Source organism: Megalops cyprinoides, chromosome 4 (genome assembly GCF_013368585.1).
Source record: "Megalops cyprinoides isolate fMegCyp1 chromosome 4, fMegCyp1.pri, whole genome shotgun sequence".
In the NCBI taxonomy this organism is placed as follows: domain Eukaryota; kingdom Metazoa; phylum Chordata; class Actinopteri; order Elopiformes; family Megalopidae; genus Megalops; species Megalops cyprinoides.
Genome location: NC_050586.1, coordinates 25,611,834 through 25,635,150, shown reverse-complemented (window position 1 = coordinate 25,635,150; position 23,317 = coordinate 25,611,834). Strand labels below are relative to the sequence as shown.

The 23,317-nt window shown below is 49.1% G+C and overlaps 1 protein-coding gene across 4 annotated transcripts in view; it reads left to right on the top strand.

Moving 5' to 3' along the window:
• LOC118775968 (transducin-like enhancer protein 4) overlaps window positions 1–22,866 on the top strand; it is a 45,767-nt gene extending 22,901 nt beyond the window's left edge. For 2 of the 4 annotated variants that reach the window (XM_036525969.1, XM_036525965.1), the window contains exons 9-21: window positions 11,720–11,839; window positions 12,301–12,354; window positions 13,094–13,246; window positions 13,575–13,707; window positions 14,504–14,697; window positions 14,869–14,945; window positions 15,588–15,837; window positions 16,985–17,232; window positions 17,356–17,503; window positions 17,886–18,036; window positions 19,135–19,211; window positions 20,329–20,786; window positions 21,490–22,866. In XM_036525969.1, the coding sequence (XP_036381862.1) occupies window positions 11,720–11,839; window positions 12,301–12,354; window positions 13,094–13,246; window positions 13,575–13,707; window positions 14,504–14,697; window positions 14,869–14,945; window positions 15,588–15,837; window positions 16,985–17,232; window positions 17,356–17,503; window positions 17,886–18,036; window positions 19,135–19,211; window positions 20,329–20,436 (1,713 nt within the window). In that variant the 3' untranslated portion in view covers window positions 20,437–20,786; window positions 21,490–22,866. The remainder of the gene's footprint in view (window positions 1–11,719; window positions 11,840–12,300; window positions 12,355–13,093; window positions 13,247–13,574; window positions 13,708–14,503; window positions 14,698–14,868; window positions 14,946–15,587; window positions 15,838–16,984; window positions 17,233–17,355; window positions 17,504–17,885; window positions 18,037–19,134; window positions 19,212–20,328; window positions 20,787–21,489) is intronic. The other 2 variants (XM_036525970.1, XM_036525968.1) reach the window with 1 other exon arrangement.
• Window positions 22,867–23,317: the final 451 nt, after the last annotated feature.

The following is a 23,317-nucleotide window of genomic DNA, read 5'->3' as shown; positions in this document are numbered from 1 at the left end:
TGTGAAGTATAAACTGGGATTAATGGAGGCGTGGTGCTGAGCGGTGGCTTCCTCTCACAGGGCCCTCAGTGCTGTGCAGATCTGTGCTGTGGATAATGTGCATTAGTGATAAGGCAAGGCATATTAGTTCAGCATTGTTCTAATCATTGAAGATAATATCTGTAAACCGTGTCGCTTCCTTGATGTGAAGACTCTCTGAAAGCATTGCTCCGGCGCTGGCACATGGAGCGAAAACCTTTGCAATATTCATCATATGTTCTTTAAATGTTCTGCTCACTGCTGGTCAGATGGAAGATCCACACCCCCCCCCCCCCCCCAGCCTGGACTGTCTAACCCACTCTGTTATTGACCCTTTGGGCTTGATCCACAGACCTTCATGGCATGTGGATTGGCTGAGTCAGTGGACATGGTGAATGCCAGTCAGACGACTTAAAGAACAACAGATATGCAGACCTGTTGCCGGCACATGATGCCCTCCAAAAATCATTTAAATATGCCACAGTTTTACCCCAGATGCACAGATTATCATGCACTGTCTCTGCATTCCTTTGCAATGATGCTCCTTGTGCCATGTCTATGGTCTGATGTCCTTTACAGTTAATATTACTCAGTAATAAATAATTCAATTATCCAGCCTCCACCCTCTCTGTTAGAGGGATGGCATTTTCTGCTAATTGCTCGGCCATGGAATGGCTGATAGTGGAATGGTAGTTCAACAGCAGAGACTGCGGAGTTAGGAGAGCAGATTGCGGCCTGCGTCTCGTTAGCGCGTGATGGATTCGCAGTGGCGGTCGGAGTGGGAGTCGTTATTTACAGTTAGCAGCGGCAGGGAGGAGTGTGTAGGAGGCAAGGCGGCGTGCTGATAAGCCAGGTGAATTATCGCGGGTGGAATGGCGTGTTCCCAAGCCCTGATCCTGCCGGAGATTTGCCAGGTGCCGCCCATTGAAGTGGAAGAAATTTTAATTGGTTAAACGCAGCCGTGTCATGCTGGTCTGTAGCTTGTGATTGGATTGGACAAGTGCCATTCAGAGCTGTGGGATAGTTGCAGGTGGTAGTACTGGAAGCACACCTGTCTGTGTGAGATCCTGTTTTAAACGCTGACCTGCCCCTCATCTCTGTGCTTTACTAACTATAGATATTCAGCTTCAAACCACACCCCTCATAAATATTCATAATGAGCAACAAACTGGAGCAATGACAGGGACAGAATGTTCAGTGTTGAGCATGAGGAGCTGAATATGTGTCTGTTACAGGGCGTACCTGTGCCATGCTCTCTTCCTGCTTCCTGCTGTATGGGGCAGCCAATGGGAACACGGGCATGTGTCTCATGCCTGGAGACAGGATAGAATCGCATTGATTGTGTCATAGACACTGCTGAAGGTCGTGACCTTTTGCAGGAAGTGATGCATCTCATTTTTTCTCCGCAGGGAGACGGTTGTTTTTTTTTATTAATATTGATTTCTGAATTTGGATTTGGTTTCACAATGCCTTGTATCACGCAGGGGAGAAAAAGGGCTCAGAAATGAATGGAATTTCATCACCCGAAGCAAGATGCATCATTCCCGAATATTTCCTTCTCAGACATATACAGGATTTACATTACATTACCTTACATTACATTACAATGCATATCTCAGCCATTCTGCAGGCTCTCCTCCTTTTAGATATCATTGTGATTGCTGCCCTGCTAGTGTAGATATCCATCAGTACTAGCCTGTGCACTCTGGCCAGAAATGAAAGGTTGTTTGTGGCATGCAGTGTGACAGCAGCTGCTGTGACGAGCCCGCTGTGGGAAGTGTGGAAGCCCCGCTACAGCTTTAAAAGGACAGTCAAGGTGTCTAGGCAGGTCCCCCACTGTGGAGTTTACCTGTCAGTCTACCTGTTAGGCTATAATCTGCCTGGCTTTAACGAGGGGACACGGGAATGTTGTCATGGTGACCACCCCTCCCTCTTTGTCCTCCTGTTGTCATGGTGATTAATGGCATATTTATTCACCTGGACTGAGGTGCACACCTGGGTCAGGGAGTGAGGGAGAGGGAGGAGTGGAGGAGACTGGAGAGGGGGAGAGCGATGCACAGTGTCACGCTTAATTAGTCCCCTAAGCAGGCTTTTTCAGCTGTAAACATTTGCTTTGCTCTCTGGTTGGCTCATTAATGCCTTATGAGCAGATTAGCATTCCTTTATTTTTTTTTAGTGTGAGCGCGATGCTGTTCCTCCCCAAATTAACAGAAATTTCAGAGCAGTTATTGCTAAATGCAGCACAGCACAGTGGTAATGCTTGGGCGTGGCCGTCTGAGCCTCAGTGGAGTAACTCTGTTCTCCCAGCATGCAGTGGGCTGGTGGGGAAAATGGCCCATCTCTTAAAGATGTTTTGATGTAATTTAGCAGTGCTTTACTGGAATGGCTTACAAGCGTCTGCCAATAGCAATCTGTAGATCACAAAGAAGAAGATGACTTAGCACTCAGAGCTGAGGGCAGTAGAGATGTTGGAGCTGAACCCGGATCAGCAGGAGGGACTGTGGAAGTACTGGGGTGGGGTGAGCAATGCTGCTGGCAAACTGAACCCTGACCTGTGTTTCCATACCCAGCATGCTTAGCTACACAGGTCAGAGTGATTCCATCCATGCATCCTTATGCGTCTATCTGACATCAGCAGGGAAGCCTATTAATGTACAGGTGTCTTGCTGCAGGGATCAGACGCAGTGCCAGTGTGGTCTATAGAGGTAGCTCCTCCGCAGAACCTTATGTAAGGATGCAGCATTTACGCCCCTGCCGGGCAGACAGGCTGGGTAGGAGGAGAATTCTGCACTTGGGCGTGCAGATTGAACAGATGCAGATCAATAGCACTCGTTACAGCATGGGGGGTTTTGGGTTGTGCAGGTAAGGGGGAGAGGGGGGCGGTTTGGGCCGGGCTTGGCTTTGTGTCCCCCTGTCGAGCGTGGTGACATACTGTTGCGCTCCCACAGGCCTTGGCCGTCTGCATGTCTCTCACCGCATCGCAGCGGAAGCGATGAAGGGAAAAAAAACGTGGCGAGGGCTAGGGGCTGGGGGCTGTTTAATTGACAGCTCTGGGAAAGGCCTCAAATGAGATTTTTAATGTAGTGGGCAGAGGAGTTGATTGGTCGCATTTGACAGACACTTGGCCTTTTTGAAAGGGGAAAAAAAAACAAAAATGGAATAAAAAAAAACAAAACGAGAAACGACACACTATCCAATAACGTGGAGGAGCGGGGGGAAGGCAGGTCTCCATGGTAACAAAGCTGTTTTCTTGACGGCAGACTCCGAAATGGCCTGGATGTAGATGTCTGAACAGAGCAGTCGTCTCTCTGACCCCCTTAACATAAACACATGATCTGTGGGTGGGTTGGGGGGGTGCTGTCAGTCACGGAGCCCGAACCCCTCCCGCTGTTTCCCATTCTTTATGCTCCTGTGAGGAATTCATTTTGAGTCACAGGTACACCTTTATCCTTCTTCTGTCACTGTCCCCACTGCCTTGTCAACAGTTTATGCCGTGCTCCATCAGTACCTGCCGAGACCAGATCAGTCCTGTTCAACCTGACCGAGACCAGATCAGTCCCGGTCAACCTGAACGAGACCAGATCAGTCCTGTTTGAACCAGCTGAGACCAGATCAGTCCTGGACAAACTCACTGCTGAGGACATGAAATAAATCACATAGAGGGGGGGGGTTCATAAAGTGACCTCCCAGTCTGCCATGTTTTGTCAGTGCGTAGTCCTAAGAGGGCTCTTTAAGACACCCCCACACACACACACACAAACACACACACACACCTTCCTGCCAAAGAAGCAATTTCCTGTGCTGATGCTGTATTGATGCTTTAGGGGACTCTCTGATGTGTAGATTGATAATGGATTAGATACGCGGCTATAAGGAAAGCATGATGAATGTCTTTCATTAAAGCGACACAGAAAAACAAGCAGCTTTGGAGTGTTGGAGGAGGCAGTGTGTTTGCGCGCAGTCCGTGCGCGGGTGGCGCGTCTGGCTGCAGCGCTCCAGCGCTAATGTAGACATATTGTTTTAATAGCGTGTCACGCGCCGGGAGCTGCGCTGATCTGCTCTTCCTCCTAATCCGCCGATGCGGCCGCGCTGCCGAGCGCGTATGGGATCGGGGAGATGATGCGAGCAGACTGTCACCGCGGCACCGGATGCCTCTCTTCCCGCTGTGTAACGACACCCCCATTTCCAAGCCCTGGCCCCCAAATGCAGGGGGAGTGTTTCTCTCCCAGACAGGAGCGACGGGAGCTCAGCTGCCTATCAGTCTTTTCTTTGGGGGGGGATTGTTTTGCACACACACACACACACATGCTGTGTGAAGGGCAAGCGTGTTGCTGTCCCTCCACTTCCTCGGGCTGCAGTGTTTTCAGCACTTCCTGGTGGCGACAGGAATTTCACAGCTCAACTGGGAGGATAAAGCCGGGACATGGAGCTTGAGAAAGCTGTGCCGCTCTCCACCAGCATTTATCACCCACCCCCCCCATCCCATCCCCACCCCCCCCAACTCGCCCCCCCCTCCCCCCACCGCACAAGGCCCTGTACAGCCCTTGCTGGTGGTCTCCCTGTTGCCCTGGCAACGGAGCACAGGGCACGGCGGATGTGAAAGGCGTGAACATCTGTGAATTAATCTCTTTAGTTTATTCTCCTATTTCCCGGGCTGTGATTGGGCCGGCCGGGGCCGGGGCGGAGGTGTTGCGTGCGCAGGGTAATCCAGCTGACTCCCCCGGGCTCTGCCCTAAGTGGCAGGCGGAATGGGAGGCGAAGTGAGATTTATCCAGACTGTGCTCTCGCTGGCTGAGGGATTTGGCTTGACAGCGCTCTCCCTGGGATGTTATTAGCTTACTCTCAGCTACAGACGGGAAATGAATAGAACATTTTCTACTAAATCTGAGCATTAGTGCTGCTTTTATTGGTCTGCTGAGGAGAAATGGCTGAATAATGGCTTTTGTCCTTTTATGTGAGTTCCCTTCCAGGCCATGCTCTCCCCACCCACGCAGGCTTTTGTGTGTGTGTGTGTGTGTGTGTGTGTGTGTGTGTGTGTGCGTGCTGTGTGTGTGTGTGTGTGTGCGCATGTGTGTGTGTGCATATGTGCAAGTGTGCGTACATGCATGTGTGTGAGTGAGTGTGTGTGTGAAAAGCACGCTGATTGAATTGCACTGCACATTTAGACATAGCAAGGGGTCGAGCTGAAGGTGAGACTCTCCTGAAAGACACACAGACACAGATTGCAAACACAAAAAAACACTCATTACTCAGATATACAGGATTAAAGCTAGGACGCGCACACACGCGCACACACACACACACACTCCTAGGTCCCTGTAGATGAGTGATGGCAGCTGTTTGTGCTGGTGCAGCTGTGCACATCTGCCTCTGGGCCTGGGGACGCAGCGTTTAATGGAGTAACGAGGGGAGCCCTGACGTGGCGCTAATTAACGAGGTGCTGAGCTGAGCCTCATGCTGCTCGCTCGTCCTCCAAACATGCCAGGAGTAAGAGACAGTCCTCAGCAGGCTGAAATGGTGTAGAAACACATCCGCTCCCTCCTCCCTCCTCCCTCTCTCCCTCTCCCCCCTTATCTCTCCGTCCTTCTCTCTTTCTCTGTCTCTTCCCCCTTTTTCTTTACTTGGGAAGCAGCAGGCAGCACTGTGCCTGGGGTGTGGAGGGGTTGAGTGAGGCCGTTCAACACAGAGCTCCATGACAGCTGACTTGATGTAGCAGGTCATTGTGGGATACATTAAATGCCAATAAATAAGTGAAAGGGTAGATGGTTAAATGACACAGGAAGTGAAGCACGCAGGGAAAAGGCTTCTGTAGCATAAGGAATTAGACTGAGTAAATGTGTGTGTAACCATCATTACCCTGCAGTGCGTGTGTGTGCATGTGTGTGTGTGTGTGTGTGTGTGTGTGGGTGTGTGTGTGCATGTGAGTGTGTGGGGGTGTTTGACTGAACTCTTAGAAACCGAGGCTCCGATGTAGCTTGAATGTTGTGTAATTTCTGTTTTGCTAGTAAAAATGTAAATATTGCTGTATCTGTGCGTACTGTACGAGACCCTGTTTACCCTGTGAGTTATGGGAGGTCTATTTCCGCAGCACCGAACCTGCTACCACACCGCACACAGTGCTTCAACCAGACAAACGGCTGATCAGGGAAACACGTGTGTGGGGGACCAGACACTGGAGTCACGGCACTCATGCTGGTGTCATTTAAACAGCGTGTTGCTTTAGCAAAAGAAATGAAGAGATAAAGGGAAATGTTTTATGTAGAAGGTGGAATTATTAACAAATTCTGGCTTTGAAGAGGAAGGGAAGAAGTGTGTGTTTGGCCATTCTAAGATGCGAAACGGTCCCCCCATCATCAGGTCAGAGGAGCGTGGGGGAAGGCTGGTGCTGCTTGATGTGGTGAGTAAAACTGTGTCCGTCTCACTTCTTTCAGCTCCATGCAGGGCTGCAGTGTTCAGGGCCAGGGCTGCAGTGTTCAGGGCCAGGGCTGCAGTGTTCAGGGCCGGGGCTGCAGTGTTCAGGGCCAGGGTTGTAGTGTTCAGGCTCTGGATGCAAGTTTGTAGCTTTCTGGCTCTTGTTGCAGGTCTGCCGTGTTCAGGTGCTGGTGGTTCAGTGGAGGTTTGTAGTGATCAGGTGGCGTTTGCAGGTTTGTAGCATTAAAGTGCTGGTTGCTCGTTGGTAGTGTTAAGTTGCTAGCAGTTCCGGTGCTGGTTGCAGGTTTGTGGTGTTACGGTGCTGGTGGTTCGGGCGCTGATGTTGACAGCGGCAGGGGAATGGTGGGAGGGGGAGGGGGAGGGGGGCGGGTGGGTGTGTGGCAGCAGCTGGTGGCTAATGCGTTGAGTTTAGCACCGCTGCTGTCAGAAGCCCTGTTTGTGTGCTGTGTTTGCTCGCCCTTTTCTGGGCTGTTGACAAAAGCATTAGATACAAATGGAGACAAACAGTGTCTGAGATAACACAAGAGCCTGACCGCAGCGCAACCGTGATTTCAGTATAGAGAGCAGTCCAGTGACCGCGCCGATGGCGGGAATATTAACCCCGGGCTGTCTAGGTGCAATGCCCTGTGCAAATTCTAACACCTGCAGTGTGTCCCATATGTGACTGCACTGCGCTGGTAGTCAATTTATTCTGCCGTTTACAGCTCAGGGTGACCTTGCCTTATTTAAATTTTGAGAATGGTGGCACAGTGATTGAAACCATGGTGGTCTTTAGTTCTTTCAGATCTTCTCCTTAATTTTTTGTGTGGCTGTAGTATGATGAAGACATTAATTGATGTTTTCTTTTTTACTACTTTTTCCACATCCGCATATGCAGTTGGTCCAATTTTTATCCCACTGAAAGTGGATACTGTCTCAACAGTCTCAAATATATGCATTCACCAGGAGCTGCCTGTACGTCAGCAGCATTCTATGCACATTATTTCACATTATTTGTGTTTTCTGTATCATCACCCAATCACCGAATGGAAGTGATATTTAATGGGAACTGATAATCATAACAGACAGCCACTGTGTGCCGCGCCTGCTTGCCACAGAACTATCATATGTAATTACCACCGGGTGACTTGTTTGACAAACAAAGGGGTCTTTTTATTTGCAGTATATAAACACAAATAAAAGGCTGTACGTAATCATCCTGCTCACCGCTGAACATTACCTGTCAGGATGTATTTACCTTCCTGCTGCAGCTGTCGGGGAAAACGGCTGCCCAGGTGGCAGGAGGTAAACAAAGCCATGTGAAATTCACGTTTTTTGAAGGATCGTATGGAATCCCAGGGGAAACCGCAACTGCAGCAGCGCCGAAATATGCAGAAACATGCAAAAACATGCAAATATGCCCCCCCTTCATTTCTCTTGAAGAGGGAGAGGTGTGAGGAGGAGAGAGGAGAGATTAGGGGTCCCAGGGGAGATGGGGACAGAGGAGATGCGTCTGCAATAGTGGGGATGTGTCTGTGGTAGAGATGGGGACAAAGGGGTTGTGTCTGCAGTGTAGTAGAGCTGGGGACAGTGGGGATGTGTCTGTATTGTGGCAGAGATGGCGAGATACTTTTCAGACCAGCCATTTCCCCTGGTGATGTGCGAGATCCCATATCTGCCCTCCCCTCCTGTAACTGCCCTCCCCACCTCTAATCTCCTTGCCTGTTGCCTGTGCTAAGCGGAACAGAACAGACACAGAACAGTGTCTGAACTGAGTGGCATTAACTCCTCTCCTGTGAGGCTTCCAGGCTGAGTGCAGGTCCCCAGAGGCCCCACCTGCTGCACCCCCAGATCCTCCTGCTGGTTTTATTACAGCGGAGAACCGCACTCAATCACAGGGCCAGCGTTACTATCACGTTACCGGAATGTTTCTTCTGCCAGCACAGGTGCCTGCAGAATGCTTCAGAGGTCTTATCAGTGCATCATAAGGAGCAGCTGCGGGGATCTGTGAACGTGGCCAGACTCCGATAAACCCTTCGCTTTACGACAGGCGAACGCACACTTCACTGCACGCCCAGTCAAACGGAACGGGAGCGGAGCTGGAAAGTTCTAGATTTTTCAAGAGGCAGTTCTGAAACCTTTTGGGCATTTGTCGGGTGGCTGGGGCTGAGAATTTAATCAAATTTCAAGGTGTTAGGTGCAGGATTGAGGTCGTGAATCCAAAAATTTGATCCAGACACACTGAACAAAAGAAGCCTTGTGTGTCCCTGAATTCTGCATCGTCACAAGTACCTCAGCCAGCATCTCACTGCCAGTCTCACTCTCTTTCCCTCCCTCTCTCTCTCCCTCTCCCTCCCTCTTTCCTCCTCCTCTCATGCTGTTTCTGTCTATTCTCTCTCATTGAAATGCCCAGCCTGTCCATCAGACTCTTTGAGAGGCCTTTCATGAAGGGAGCTGCTGTGTGGAATAATCACCCAGGACCTAAAGACACAAGCTGTGGTTTCAGGAATCAAGGATTCAAACTGGCTTTATTAGCAGGGGAGGAGTCATCTCATGTTGCCAAAGAGCTGTGATTCTGGCAAAAAAGACAGCCGATACACATAAAACATGGGGGGATATAGATGTGAAACAGGCACAGAAGACGAGGGATATAGGTGTGAAACAGGCAGGGAAGACTGGGTATATCGATGTGAAAGGGGCACAGAATACAGGGGAAATAGATGGGAAACAGGCACAGAAGACGAGGGATAGAGATGTGAGACAGGTACAGAAGATTGGGGATATAGATGTGAATGTTTTCTGTTATTGGTGCTGGCAGAATTCCATAGCCCTGTAGTCAAGGAGCACCTGAGTCTGTCATTTTGTAATTAAATTAATTTAGATTCATGTTAATGAGCTGCTTACATGAGCCCTTCATTATGGGCTTATTACTGTGCACAAGGTTAATGGGGAGGCTGTGAGTGATTTGATTGTACCGATTTTTTGGTTCAGCCTGGCAGCGCGACTGCCTCCCGTTAAAAAGGAACATTAGAAAATAGCATTATTATTCTGCTTTTTTTTTTGTGAAGACAGTCTGAACGTTTGTTTTTTGACATGGAAGTCAGCCTCACAAAGACTTCATTTATTTGTAGCTTTTTTTCATGGTCATTTTGGTGACCACGGTCCTGGAGGAGGGGAACAGTCCCTGCATGCTAATGGGAGCTGTGTGGGGACTGAATGCCATTTAGAGAGAGGGGGGCTCCCATTACGGAGCATGCCGCTTTGTTTTCGGCAGTAATGCACATTTTGACGAGGTCGTCTTTAAGCACAGGCACAGACCCAAAAGGAACATGTTTTTGATGTTGATTTCAGACGGGCGGTGTGTGTGTTTGTGTGTGTGTGTTTCCTGCCTACATCATCCGGCTCTCCTTTATGAAACATGAAAAGGGAGATGGGGTCGGGGTGGGGTTGCACACTTCCTCTTAACACTGAGTAAATTATTAAAGCAAGTGGTACTTTCTTTCTGAACCTAACCAAGATACAGATTTTGTCTGTCACTGAAATTAACCAAAACACTATTGTATGAGAAAAACATAATACTCCAAGTTCTGTACACAACATTGTAAACAAAGCACTGAAGTAGGTGGAAAAAATGTGTTCACACTATAAATCTCTGGGTAACAAAAGATTCATACATATCAGTGATTATCAGTCATGTTTTTGTGCCCGTGGATAAGGGTCATCAGTGACTCAAACGATGTAGGAGTGTCTCTCTCTGTGGAATAAGTCTTGTTTCATGGGGTCTCTTTGTTGTACTCTGTCTGGTTTCTGAAGGTCACTCACCGTTTAGGATAGTCATCCTCCTTTTTGGATAGTTGTGTTCCTGTGGACCTGTGTTTGGAATATTCTCTCAACACTTGGGATAATCTCTGTATTTGGGAGAGTCTCCCTCAATTTAAGTCTATTTGTGATTGGGATTGTCTACCTGTATTTGGAATAGTCTCTTTTTTGGATTGTCTCTGAGTGTTTGGGATAATCTCCTGCTTTTGGAATAGTCTCTAAGCATTTAGGGTAATCTCTCCATTTTGGATAGTTTCTTAGCATGTGGGATAGTGTCACTGTGTTGGGCATAGCCTCTGTTTGGGATAGGCTCGTGTTTGGGATAGTCTCTGTTTGGAATAGCCTCTTACTGTTTGGGATAGTCTGAGTGTTTGGGATAATCTCTAACTGTTTGAGAAAGTGTCTGTGTGTTTGGGATAGTCTCTAACTGGTTGAGATAGTGTCTGTGTTTGGGATAGTCTCATGTTTGGGATAGTCTCTAACTGTTTTAGAAAGTGTCTGTGTGTTTGGGATAGTCTCATGTTTGGGATAGTCTCTAACTGTTTGAGAAAGTGTCTGTGTGTTTGGGATAGTCTCTAACTGCTTGGGATAGTTTGTAGAGATCCTCTGGCTGCTGCGATGCAGGCTGTCTGTGTGTTGGCCACTCGCCCAATTACACAGTGTCAGCTTCTACTATAATTACCTCCTCCATCAGACCCACAGGGGAGAGCAGAGAGAGGAGAGGGGAGGGAATGGGAGGGGGAGAGAGAACGAGTAAAGGGAGGAGGAGACACAGGGAGACTGAGGAGTGGGAGAGATGGAGAGACGAGAGAGAGAGAGAGACTCTTAATTAAGCTGGGGAATCTCAGTGTGTAAGTAATCCCTGCAGGGTGAGCTCACCCGACAGTGTGTGAGTTAGCCCCACGTAGGGAGCTCACCCGACAGCACGTAAGTACGCCCTGTGGAAGTGGCTTTCCCGACAGCATGTAGTTAGCACATGGGTCTGTCCTGTGTGTGTACCACCTGAAGTGGCTTTGTCTTTTTCTTCCCTCTGATATCTAATGGCTCTTCAACAACAATTTTATTTGACTGGATAATTTCATGAAGAAGCAGTGTGAGTGAAGCAGGAGAAGTAGCAGTGTATGCGTATGTGTGTGCTTCTGTGCATGCATGCCTGGCTTTGCGTGAGTGTGTGTGTGTTGGTGAGAATATGAAGACTCGTCTCTTACTGTGTATTACTCTATCTGACCCTCAGTAGCAGATGACTCTTGCGTACCTCAACACTACCCCTCCCTCTGGGGGCAGAGATAAGGGTGTCATGTTACACATGAGTATGAGTTTTTTATGATTTATTTAGGTTAGCCTGGGACAGAGTGTGCAGCTGGTAAAGGTTTATACACAGTAATGTACACTAGGGGAAAATGAGGTGTTAAATTAAACACAAGTTTGCTATGGGAATCAGATAATAATGACTGTTACTCCCATCCTCCAGAGCTCGTCTGTGTCCCCATCAGCCAGCTTCAGGACAGCAGAGAAGCACAGGAACTCCACTGACTACTCCTCTGAGAGCAAGAAACAGAAGACTGATGAGAAGGACCTGGCAACCCGCTATGTGAGTAACATGAGACTGGACATAGCAACCCGCAATATGAGTAACAGTGAGACTGGACATGGCAACCGACTATGTGAGTAACATTGAAACCGGGCCCTGGCAACCTACAATACTAGCAACACTGAGACCGGACCTGGCAACCTGTAGTGTGCGTAGCTTTGAACCTAAACCTTCCCTGTCAGGACTGTTTTCAGCCCTCCACTGGTCTGCATCTCCTCCACTGAGGAGGAGATGCAGGCCTTGTAAGGCATTTCAAAATGGCCAGTACAGCCATTACAGTTGAGAGAGAAAGTAAGATGTCCTATTGAGTGACATACCATATTCTCTCTCTATGTCACTGCCTTCCTCTCTGGAGCAGCAGTTGCTGAAAATAACAGCTAAAACTTGGCTGTTTTTTTCTTCTGTGGTGCTAAGACTGAGAGCAGACGGCTCATGGAGAATGCTCTGTGTTTTGCTTTCAGGACAGTGATGGGGAAAAGAGTGATGACAACCTGGTGGTGGATGTTTCCAATGAGGTAGGCCTCTGACACGCAGATGTGAAAGTGACACCTCTTTCTTGCTCTCTCTCCCCCTCACCCCCCCCTCCTCTCTTGCTGACTCTCCCCCTCATCCTCTCCCTCTCTCTCCCCCTCCCTCTGTCAGGGCACCTGCAGTGATACCACAGTCGTCTGCAGTGACTAATTTCAGATTCACTGGAACAGAATGCTGTGAAGAAGAGTGTGTGTGTGTGTGTGTGTGTGTGTGTGTGTCAGTGGGGAGGTGTGATTGGCCGCATACATAGTGGAATCTGTGTCCTCTACAGCATTCCTGCCTACTGTGTGTCACATAACACCCGCTACTTGAGTGCTACATTATGACATGCATAACCACTCATAAATATTCATGTCTGTCTATGACAGCTTGCTTAGAGGAACGTTCAGTCTCATGGCTGCAGTGCCTTGTTCTTAACTGATAAGTTTACAAATTTATGAAAGTCCTGCAGCTTTTTTATACCTGCGCGTCGTCAGGAATTTAGCAATCTCTGCAGTCAACAAAGATATTATCTATAAATGAAACAAATGTGATGCCTATTTACATAGTTCTCTCAGAGCTCAGCAGAGGCTTGCTTGAGTGCCCCTGAATATCAGAGTACAGTAAGTCCTATGGTAGTTTGTGTCCATTGTCATACTGTAAATCTGTGGATAAATGCAGGTTAAGGCAATAGGATGAAAGATCTTGAGTTGTCTCCTCTTACCTCCATCTCACTTCCCACAGGACCCTGCTTCGCCCAGGGGAAGCCCCGCCCACTCCCCTCGGGAGAACGGATTGGATAAGAACCGGTTGCTGAAGAAGGACCCGCCCCTCAGCCCCGCCTCCATCGCCTCCTCCAGCAGCACGCCCTCTTCAAAATCCAAAGAGCTCAACCTGGTGAGCTCTGCCTCTGGGAGCAAGACACCTCTGTATTGCCTTCCACCCTGTCAATGGAGAGCTGCTACTCTCCACTTACTCTGTCTCTACTCACCCCCTGCACCTCCCCTACTCTTCCCAGAATAAGTTCCTACTTTCTTCCCACTCCTTCCCTTCACTCTGCTTACTTGCCTGCTGGTCTCGCTAGGATTGTGAAGCGTAGTAATTTTGTTGAGCTCTCTTGAGAAGTGCTGTGGTAATGCTCTCTCTGTGTGCAGAGCACTGCTCAGCATTGCACTCTGGGTATTGTACACAATATACCATAGACACAACTGTTTCATTTCTCCAGAACGAGAAGTCGACCACTCCGGTGTCTAAGTCAAGCACTCCCACGCCCCGCTCCGACGCTCCCACCCCTGGCAGCAACTCCACCCCCAGCCTTAGGGGAGTTCCTGGTAAACCACCCGGAGTGGAGCCACTGGGTAAGCACACATACATACATACACACACACACACACACACACACACACACACACACACACACACACACACACACACACACACATACATACATACATACATACATACACACAGCCACTCACACACACACACACACACACACACACACTCTCACACACATACACACACTCTCCAGGCTCTGTGGATTTGGGCTCGGTGACCCTCGTCAGTGTCTCAGAGCTGTTTAATTAAAAGGGGAGAGTGCGTGTCTGCTCTGAGTCTGTGCGCGACACAGGAAGAGATTTAGCTCTGCAAATGAACAGCCTGCTGGCACAGGAGATTGGCTCTGCCTCCACTTTCGCACAAGCCATTAGGAGGCTGCCACCCTGCCATCACACAGACGGGCCTGAGGCTGCGGCTTCACAGGACAAAGCAGCATGTTAATGCCTCTGAAAAAGTCTGCGACTGAACCCTCGTGAATGCAGAGGGAAGCGAAGCCTGCGAGTGTGTGCGCGCTGAGGCGGAAGCAGGCGTCAGCAGGGCCCCGTCATGCGATACACACACAAACACAAACACATGCACGCACTGACAGTGGTCTTCTATTGTGGCGTAGCAATTAAGGAGCCCCAGTCAGATGGTGGACGAGTCAAATACCAGGCAGTGCACTGCTGTTGTACAACTGAGCTGCTGCACTGCTGTCAGTGAAGAAACACAAACCAGCTCTGCTCTCTCTCTCCTGTAGAGGGTGTCATTGATCGCGCTGCTGTGTCTGTCCTGTAGGGGGCATCAGTGATCGTCATGCTGTGTCTCTCCCTCTAGTTCCTGGGCTCCGTACCCCGATGGCTGTACCCTGCCCGTACCCCACGCCCTTTGGCATCGTGCCCCACGCTGGCATGAACGGGGACCTCACCAGCCCGGGTGCCGCCTACGCCGGTCTCCACAGCATCTCCCCTCAGATGAGTGCTGCTGCTGCGGCCGCCGCCGCCGCCGCTGCCTACGGACGCTCTCAGGTGGTACGTTGCTCTCATCCTGCCCCCACGATGGAGACACTGCGATGGTTGTTGCTTCAGTTCTGGTTTACTGGGGTGTACACTGGCAAAGAATGTCATGTTGATCTGTAATCTGATCTAGAGGCTCTTTCTTAGTGTGATTTTTTTGGTCTGAATTCTTCCCTGGTTCTGCAGGTGGGGTTTGATCCACACCACCACATGCGTGTTCCAGGGATCCCGCCAAACCTGTCAGGGATACCAGGCGGAAAACCGTACGTAGCCCAGAGGGGAAATGGCCGGTCATGCTGGGGCCCCTGTCCTAGCCTGACTGATCTCAGGCTGGGTCAGCCATGTCGAAATGTAGAGGACAGCACGTTACCTTACATTATTGGCATTCAGTAGACGCTATCCAGAGCGACTTACATCGGTTACAGTTTTTTTACAGTGTTGTCCAATGTTGTCCATTTATACAGCTGGATATTTACTGAGGCAGTTGTGGGTTAAGTACCTTGCCCAAGGGTACAGCAGCAGTGACCCAGCAGGGAATTGAACTGCCAACCTTTCTGTTACGAGTCCTGTTCCTTAACCACTATGCTACACAGCAACCCGACAGTAGCTATCTTTCAAAAAATATTTTCCATGCTTAGGAGTTATTATTGTTATTATTATTATTATTATTATCGTCATCATCACACATTATCATCATCACACACACATTAGCCTTTCCAGCTGTGATGGCTGAGGTGATGTGGGGTTTTTAGTGGTAAATCTTGTGTTTTGATGACAGTAGTGTTGTGTTTTAGTGCTCATAACCCAAAAAACTGTTCTATAATTAGCTTCTCTCTCCTCCTCCCCCTTCTCCCCCTCCTCCCCCTCCTCCTCCTCCTCCTCCTCCTCCCCCTTCTCCTTCTCAGTGCGTACTCCTTCCACGTGAGCGCAGACGGACAGATGCAGCCCGTCCCCTTCCCTCCGGACGCTCTGATTGGTCCAGGGATCCCGCGCCACGCCCGCCAGATCAACACGCTGAGTCACGGAGAGGTGGTGTGTGCCGTCACCATCAGCAACCCCACCCGCCATGTCTACACCGGGGGCAAGGGCTGCGTCAAGGTGTGGGACATCAGTCACCCCGGCAACAAGAGTCCCGTCTCCCAGCTGGACTGCCTGGTGAGTGACACTGTGGAGATTCCACTTTACGGCAGCACTATGACAGCCGCCTCTCTTCCTCACGCCTGGCTGAAAGTCCAGCTCCTTCCAGACAGACCCTTCCTTTACTCTGAGACTGCCCCTTTCTCAAAGACATGCCCCCTCCCTAAAGACTGGCCTGTTACAGGAAGCAAGACAAAGGTGGGCAGGAGGCAGAGTTATCCCATAAGGGGGAAGCATGAGAAGGATGCAGACACTGACTCTGAATTTGATACAGAGAGAATCAGACATTTGAATCGGAATTTACAGCCAGAGAGAGGCAGAGATGACAAGAGAGGGAAAATATTAATTTATTTATTAGTTCTGTTTAAGAAGTGCATATGTGCTTTGGCATTGGCAACGTAAGTGCATGCTGACTTGAACTGAAATGAACCGGTAAAGAAGAATAAATACACAGACTCAGAGAAGGACAGAGAGAAAGAGGGATGAAGAGAGAGAGAAACAAAGAAAGACAAAGAGGGAAAACAGAGGAGAATAAGAGTGTTACATGTAAGAAGAGATTAGGAGAGGACTCTCTCACTGTGCCTCTCCCAGTGTTTCTCTCTCTTTCCTTCTCTGTTACTCTGTTTCTCTCTGTCTTTCTCTGTCTCTGTCTCTTACTGTCTTCCTCTGTTGTGATCTGTTCCACCACCACAAAGAGATGGCAGAGACAACCTTAGGAAAGTTGAAACAGCAGATGAAAGTGAGTGACAGTTCAAAGTGCTCTTGTCTGCTTAACATGCAGGCAGTGTTTGTCAGGGAGGGACACTCCAAGGGCATGCAGACCCCTCACCAGCAGGCCTCCTGTGTTTGTACAGCCAAGTTACTGAAGAGTAAAATTGGAAAAAAGGTTTTCCTCAAGTAAGCATGCTGTTCAGCATGCAGTTTCCAGAGCAGCCCAATTCACACGCCACCTGCAGCCTGGCCAGACTCACCTCTCCTCAGCCTCTCCGCTCTTAAGCCCCCCTGTGTTAGCTCCCCTGTTCTTCTTCTCTGATGCGGCAATAGTTATGTTAGTAATGGTTATTTCCTCATGTGTTAGCTCTGTGGTTTTCTAATGTGCTAGTGGCTATCTCCTTCTGCATTAGCTCTGTGCCTCTCTGATGCACTCATGATTTTTGTTCCACAGAACAGAGATAACTACATCCGGTCCTGCCGCCTGCTGCCCGATGGCCGCACCCTCATCGTGGGCGGGGAGGCCAGCACGCTGTCCATCTGGGACCTGGCTGCTCCCACCCCCCGCATCAAGGCGGAGCTGACCTCCTCCGCCCCTGCCTGCTACGCCCTCGCCATCAGCCCCGACTCCAAGGTGTGCTTCTCCTGCTGCAGTGATGGAAACATCGCTGTGTGGGACCTGCACAACCAGACCCTCGTCAGGTGAGGCCCACCCCCCCCCACCCCCCTTCACACCTGTGTGTTCATGTGTGTAAGGCAAATGGAAAAAAAAACAGTGGAGATCCTGTTGTAAGTCCACATGTTAAGTGTTCCTGTGCATTTCAGGCAGTTCCAGGGGCACACGGACGGGGCCAGCTGTATTGATATTTCCAATGACGGCACCAAGCTGTGGACAGGAGGCCTGGACAACACCGTCAGGTCCTGGGACCTGAGGGAGGGCCGGCAGCTCCAGCAGCACGACTTCACCTCACAGGTAGAGCTCCACGCCGGCTACCCACATTCAGTCACACCCACAGAAACACCCAGCCATGCCCACTCCCCACACCCTCCCACAGCACAACAGCACACCTCACATCTCCTCACTGCCATGGTAATACCTTTGCCAAGTGACCTGATGAAGACACACACCAAATTCCACATCCTTGCCATGTCTTCTCTCTGATTCTCAAAACGAGGCGGGTGTGAGTATGGAGGTGTGATCTGATCTTGTCGTACATAGGTGAAACATTTGTCCCCTGTGTGTGTGTGAGCTTGGCGGTGAGGTCTTGCACATGTGCATGTGGGACAGGCTTGGGGTGTAATGGTTGTGATCAGAGGGGAAGGATATCTAAATGAAGCTCTTCTCCCTGTTTCAGATCTTCTCTCTGGGCTACTGTCCCACTGGAGAGTGGCTGGCGGTTGGCATGGAGAACAGCAATGTGGAGGTGCTGCATGTCACCAAACCGGACAAATACCAGCTGCATCTTCACGAGAGCTGTGTGCTGTCGCTCAAGTTTGCCCACTGCGGTAAGTGTTAGACGCACTCATGGCAGTCACCCACTGCAGCTGGTGTCTGTTGGCCTTGCCCCTTACTGTTACCCACAGCGATAAGAGCCATGGATTTAGGAAGAGGCAGATGACTCTTTTAGTCCCTGTTTCACACCCAGCAATCATGCCAACATGCTCATCGATGTTAAACCATTCACCCAAAAACTATTATGACTGCTCTGCTTAAGAAGATGGTGGGGATCATGGATTTTGTGTTTTCCTTTTTGAGGGGCTAATTTCATTTCTTACGGTAGAGACATAGTGAAGGCTCTGCCAGTGTTCACATCACGCCCACGCTATTAACCTATCAGTTAAAGTCGCTGTAAGCATGTCTCAGCTGTGATGTGATTGGCTCAGGGGGGCCCCCAGGGGGTGGGGCCCGGGTGTGACTCACACCAGCAGGTCGTCACGGCGATGGCAGCGTGGGCAGTGATGATAACTGAAGAGCCAGCAGGACTGCTACGTGGATTTCTCTAATGCACTGGATTACCTGGTTATCTTCAGCAAATTAGTTGGAGTGCAGGCTGGATGTTTACTGCCATGAGGAGTTCCCGATTTCCGCTGATCAAAGACGAGGTGGAAGCGGAGTTTTGGGGAAGGGCACCATGGCAACCAAGGGCTGTACATTCCTCCCACGAGAGACGGCTTAGTCCTGACACTTTTACCCAGAGAGATAAGGGTAATTCCACATAATCTGCAGAGTTATTTTGAAATATCCCAACATGCACTGCACCGCGAGGCTGGCCTCTAAATCTGCGGCACATTGTGGCTAACGTGGGACTGAAGCGTTTCTCTGGATTTGTTCTTTCATTCGCAGCAGAAACCGAAACTCAATTAAAAGTGCCTTGTTGCCGCAGTGCATAAATGAAAGACATGAATGTCAGGGGTGAGGTTAATAATTCATACTGTGGGCTTGTAGAAGTGCTGGTGTCCCCTGCCGCAGCAATGCCACACAGAGCGCCGGCTGGAGGGGCTAAGGACCTAAGGCATGCACTCACTATGTGTGTACTACTGGCTTTGTTATGTTTAATTCCACAGGTAAATTAAGTGATGTGTTTATTCCTTTTAATTCTGCAGGTAAATGGTTTGTGAGCACAGGGAAGGACAACCTGCTGAATGCCTGGAGAACACCTTATGGAGCCAGCATATTCCAGGTAAGATGCAGGATTCTACAGAGCCAGCATATTCCAGGTAAAATGCAGGATTCTACAGAGCCAGCATATTCCAGGTAGGAAGCAGGCCTTGGTTTACTGTGACATCACAACTGTCCAATCAGGAGAAACTGGGCCACTTCATCAAATTATCAGAGGGGCACTATCACTCATGTGACAATACATTCAGGTCAGAGGACATCAGTGGCAGAATCTGTTGGAGGTAGGGCTTCGTGTGACTGTGTTTATCCTGTGTGTCTTCCTAACTCCGAGAGTCTTCGACCGTCCAGCACGTGGCACACACGCACACACACACATTTATGTCTGCGAGTCGTTAATGTGGGAAAGATTAATAATGGATGACAGCGCTGTCTTTGGAAGTGACCTCTGTAAATAATGAATGCTGGTGTGACTGGTATGGGCAGCCCTCCCCGGGTTCGAGCTGGGATCAGACATCAGAAAGATCGTACAAAGCCCTGAGGTTCTGGTCTCCTGTCAGTCACTCAGCGAGGACCAATGGCAGCAGCTGCACTTTCTCCCTCTTGTAGCTCACCTTCCCTCAGTATTATTGCAGAGAATATTTTCATAAGCGGTGGCACTTAAAGCATACAGTGCATGAATGAATTGAATGATTGAGTGAGTGAGTGAGAGAGAGCAAGTGGGTAAGTAAATGAGTGAGTGAATGAATGTGTGAGTGAGTGAATGAGGCCTATAAAGTCCGTGAGCATGTTCGCACCCTTGCTTATAGTCAAGGCAGCTTCCAGCGGTGCCATTTGAAGAAAAAATATGGGGAAAAAAAAACCTGTTATGATTTCTCATGTGCTGGAAACCACTTATAGGGCAGCTCCTGTGCCAAGAGCCACAGATGATATTTGGAACTCCCCGAATCTGAGGGGCCCACCGCTGCCAGCGACCGCTGAGAAAATAATCTATTAAATGGTTTCTTTCTGGCAGAAAGACGAGTTTGAGGCGCGGCCCCAGGAACATCTGCTCCTCGTTAGGGGCTTTGAAACGGACGGGAAGCGAAAAGCAGACTCCGTATTTCTGTTCATGGTCTTATTTTCCTCCTCTATTTCACAGGAGACATTTGTATCTGATGAATTTCCTCTCTGTCTTCCAGTCGAAGGAGTCGTCCTCCGTGCTGAGCTGTGACATCTCCGTGGATGATAAGTACATCGTCACCGGCTCTGGGGACAAGAAGGCCACTGTCTACGAAGTGATTTATTAGCCGGAAGCCACAGTGGCCGAGGGGACTCCATGCTGAAGCACTTTGTGATGTTTGTTCTGTAAGACTTGACTTTTTTCTGACGCACGGATTTGTAAAAAGACACTGCGCTGCCCTCTCCGTGACCCTTGACCCCGTTTTCCCACCACACTGAGGAGGAGTGCTTATCTGGGCCTAATACCAAATCTGCTGAGCAGAGTTTGACTGACCCGACGCAACCTGACCCGGCCAGACGGAACCGACACTCAGACTTGTGTACAGCAGCTTTGCGCTATTTATTTGTAAAGGAGGATATTCTAACCAACGTTTGGGTGGAACGAGACCAGTGCTTCACGCGTCGGTGTGCAGGAAAGGTGGGGTCTGTTGCCTGATACCCTGTGTCTATTTCTGAACAATAATAGCAATGTTGTAATCACACTGTCGCAACACTGTAGTAACACTGTAATAATACTGTCGGAACACTAGGCACACTCATATTTAATTTAAGGGCAACTGTTAAGGCCCTGCAACACAATGCTGCTTTTGCACGTGGATGGAGTTGTGAACAGAAAACTGGAAAGGGTAGAGGCCTGGCTGCTCACGTGGTAGGAGGATGCGGAGGAGGTAATTAGCAGTGTTTTTGTTGGCGTGGCGCGCTACAACACCACAGGTATCTGTTGCATCACAGCTCCCAAGCTAGCGCAATTAGCAGACTAGTAATCAGCACTTCCATGCCTGTGAGTGTCAAGAAGTGGTGTTGAGACAGTCCCGCTGATTTTGCTGTCAGTAATACACAGTACAGTGTAGTACAGTGAAAGTGGTTTGTTATGGGATTATGAAGCAGCACTATAGTGTATTACCAGTTGTAGTGTATGTTATATTTACATGTAATGCACAGCAATAAATATGTAGTCATGGCGTGCTATGGATCAAAGTGAGACAGGCAGTATTTGTGTATTGTGGAAAGAGGTGTCTTATGGGCTGAAGCTTGCTGTAGGGTTGTTTAGTAGTTGTGATTTGTGTGATGGATCAGTGGTCACCCGTCTCTCTCTCTCTCTGTTGCTGTGTGTGTTTCAGGTCTTCGGGGCTGTTTATCTCCAGACTCAGGCAGGAAGCGCTGATCCCTCTCAAAGCCTAATATTTAGACAGCACCGCCTGCTCGGGTTTCAGCCTGTTTCCTGGGAGAGCGGACAGGGAGGAGGCTTGCTGGAGCAGCGTGAGCGGGGATCGATTGATCCGCCTGTGGAGGGGAAACGGGGATCGATTGGCCTCCCCGCGGAGAGGAAGACAGACAGACAGGATTACCTGGTCCCTCTCTCCCCACCTCATCATCAGCAGAGAGCTGCAGGTGGTCTGCGCTGGACGTCCTTTGAAAATCTTTCCAAAAGACACAGTATTCCTCCCCAGGCGTATGTAAATAACATCCTTTTTTTCTGGAACAGTCTGTGCATTGAAAGCCAGTGTGTGAATCTGCTCATGTCCAGTGCCTTCTGCTGCTGTAGATGAAGTTGTTCATATGGGTAACACTGTGTTATTGTGCCGGTGTAGGTGTTCTGTCCGTTTGATGGTAGATTCTAGAGTGTGCTGGCCGGCTTACACTCACACACCTGTACACCTGGAGCAGAGGGACAGTCTGGGGTCAGTGGGCAGGGCCTGTTGCCATAGTGCTTTGGTACGTAGGGTCATCTTGTTTTGAGTAACGTCACTTGTGTGTCAGTAATGACGCTTGTGGCATATGGATATCTGAACATACTGCTAATGGAGACTGAACACATTGCTAACTGATACTGAACACACTTCTAACAGAGACAGAATACACCGCTCAAGGTCACTGAACAAATTGCTAACTGATACTGAACATGCTGCTTACAGCTACTGAACACACCATACACAGATACTGAACACACCAGAAACAGGTACTGAACACACACTGTTAATGGATACTGAGCAGACACTGCTAACATAGACTAAACACATTGCTAACTGCTACTGAACACACTAGTAATAGAGGCTGAACACACTGACATCACCTCAGCGCCACACCCATGCACTGGTACAGGGTGCTACAGTGCACTAAATACCAACAGACCGGTCCAGTAGAGTATGCTAATGAACGTTACAAACCAACAGACCAAACAATGGTGTGGTCAGTTAGCCTGAGCTACAGAGCTCTACAAACCAATGATGTGGTCCAGTAACGTACGCTACCAACAGTCCGGTCCATTGGTCGAGTGCTATTCACGCAGGCTCTCTCTGCTGGCTCCAGCTCTGTCTCTGACTCAGTGTTTATGTGGTAATGGAAACGGTCACTCTGGGACTTTGAAGGACTTTTGTACTAAAACATGTATATAGTTCTAACGAAAACCTCAGCCTCCTTTTGCTTCTTCTGGGACAGCATATATAAATGTATATGTGCACGTGTGTGTGTGTGTATGTGCGTGTGTACTGATACACATGCATATGTATGTACTGTATATGTGTCCATACATGTGATACAGTGCTCAATTTACTGAAACAGTTTTATGAAAGTTTATGAAGCAAATGTTTAATTTCTTTATATGAAGAGCAGAAATGGGTAAGTAACCACTGTTTGATTTCTTAATGGGGTCTTGGGAATGATCGCTACCTGAACGATTAAAAACGAAGCAAAGCTGCTTGACCTCCAGAGGATTTGAGGTTCAGAAAGTCTACATTTATACAGGAGAAACCTATCACAGGCTCCACCCGCAATACTGAATGAATTTCATTGGTCTCTTTATAGCTCCACCTTCTACATGACTCCACCCTCTCTAAATAAAACTCAGAGGATGGACTTGTCCGGTTCAACATCAAATAGTATCAGTTGGATGATTTCTAGAGAATCACAGAATGTGTGTTATCTGCTGGCTTCAAATGAGAAGGTGCA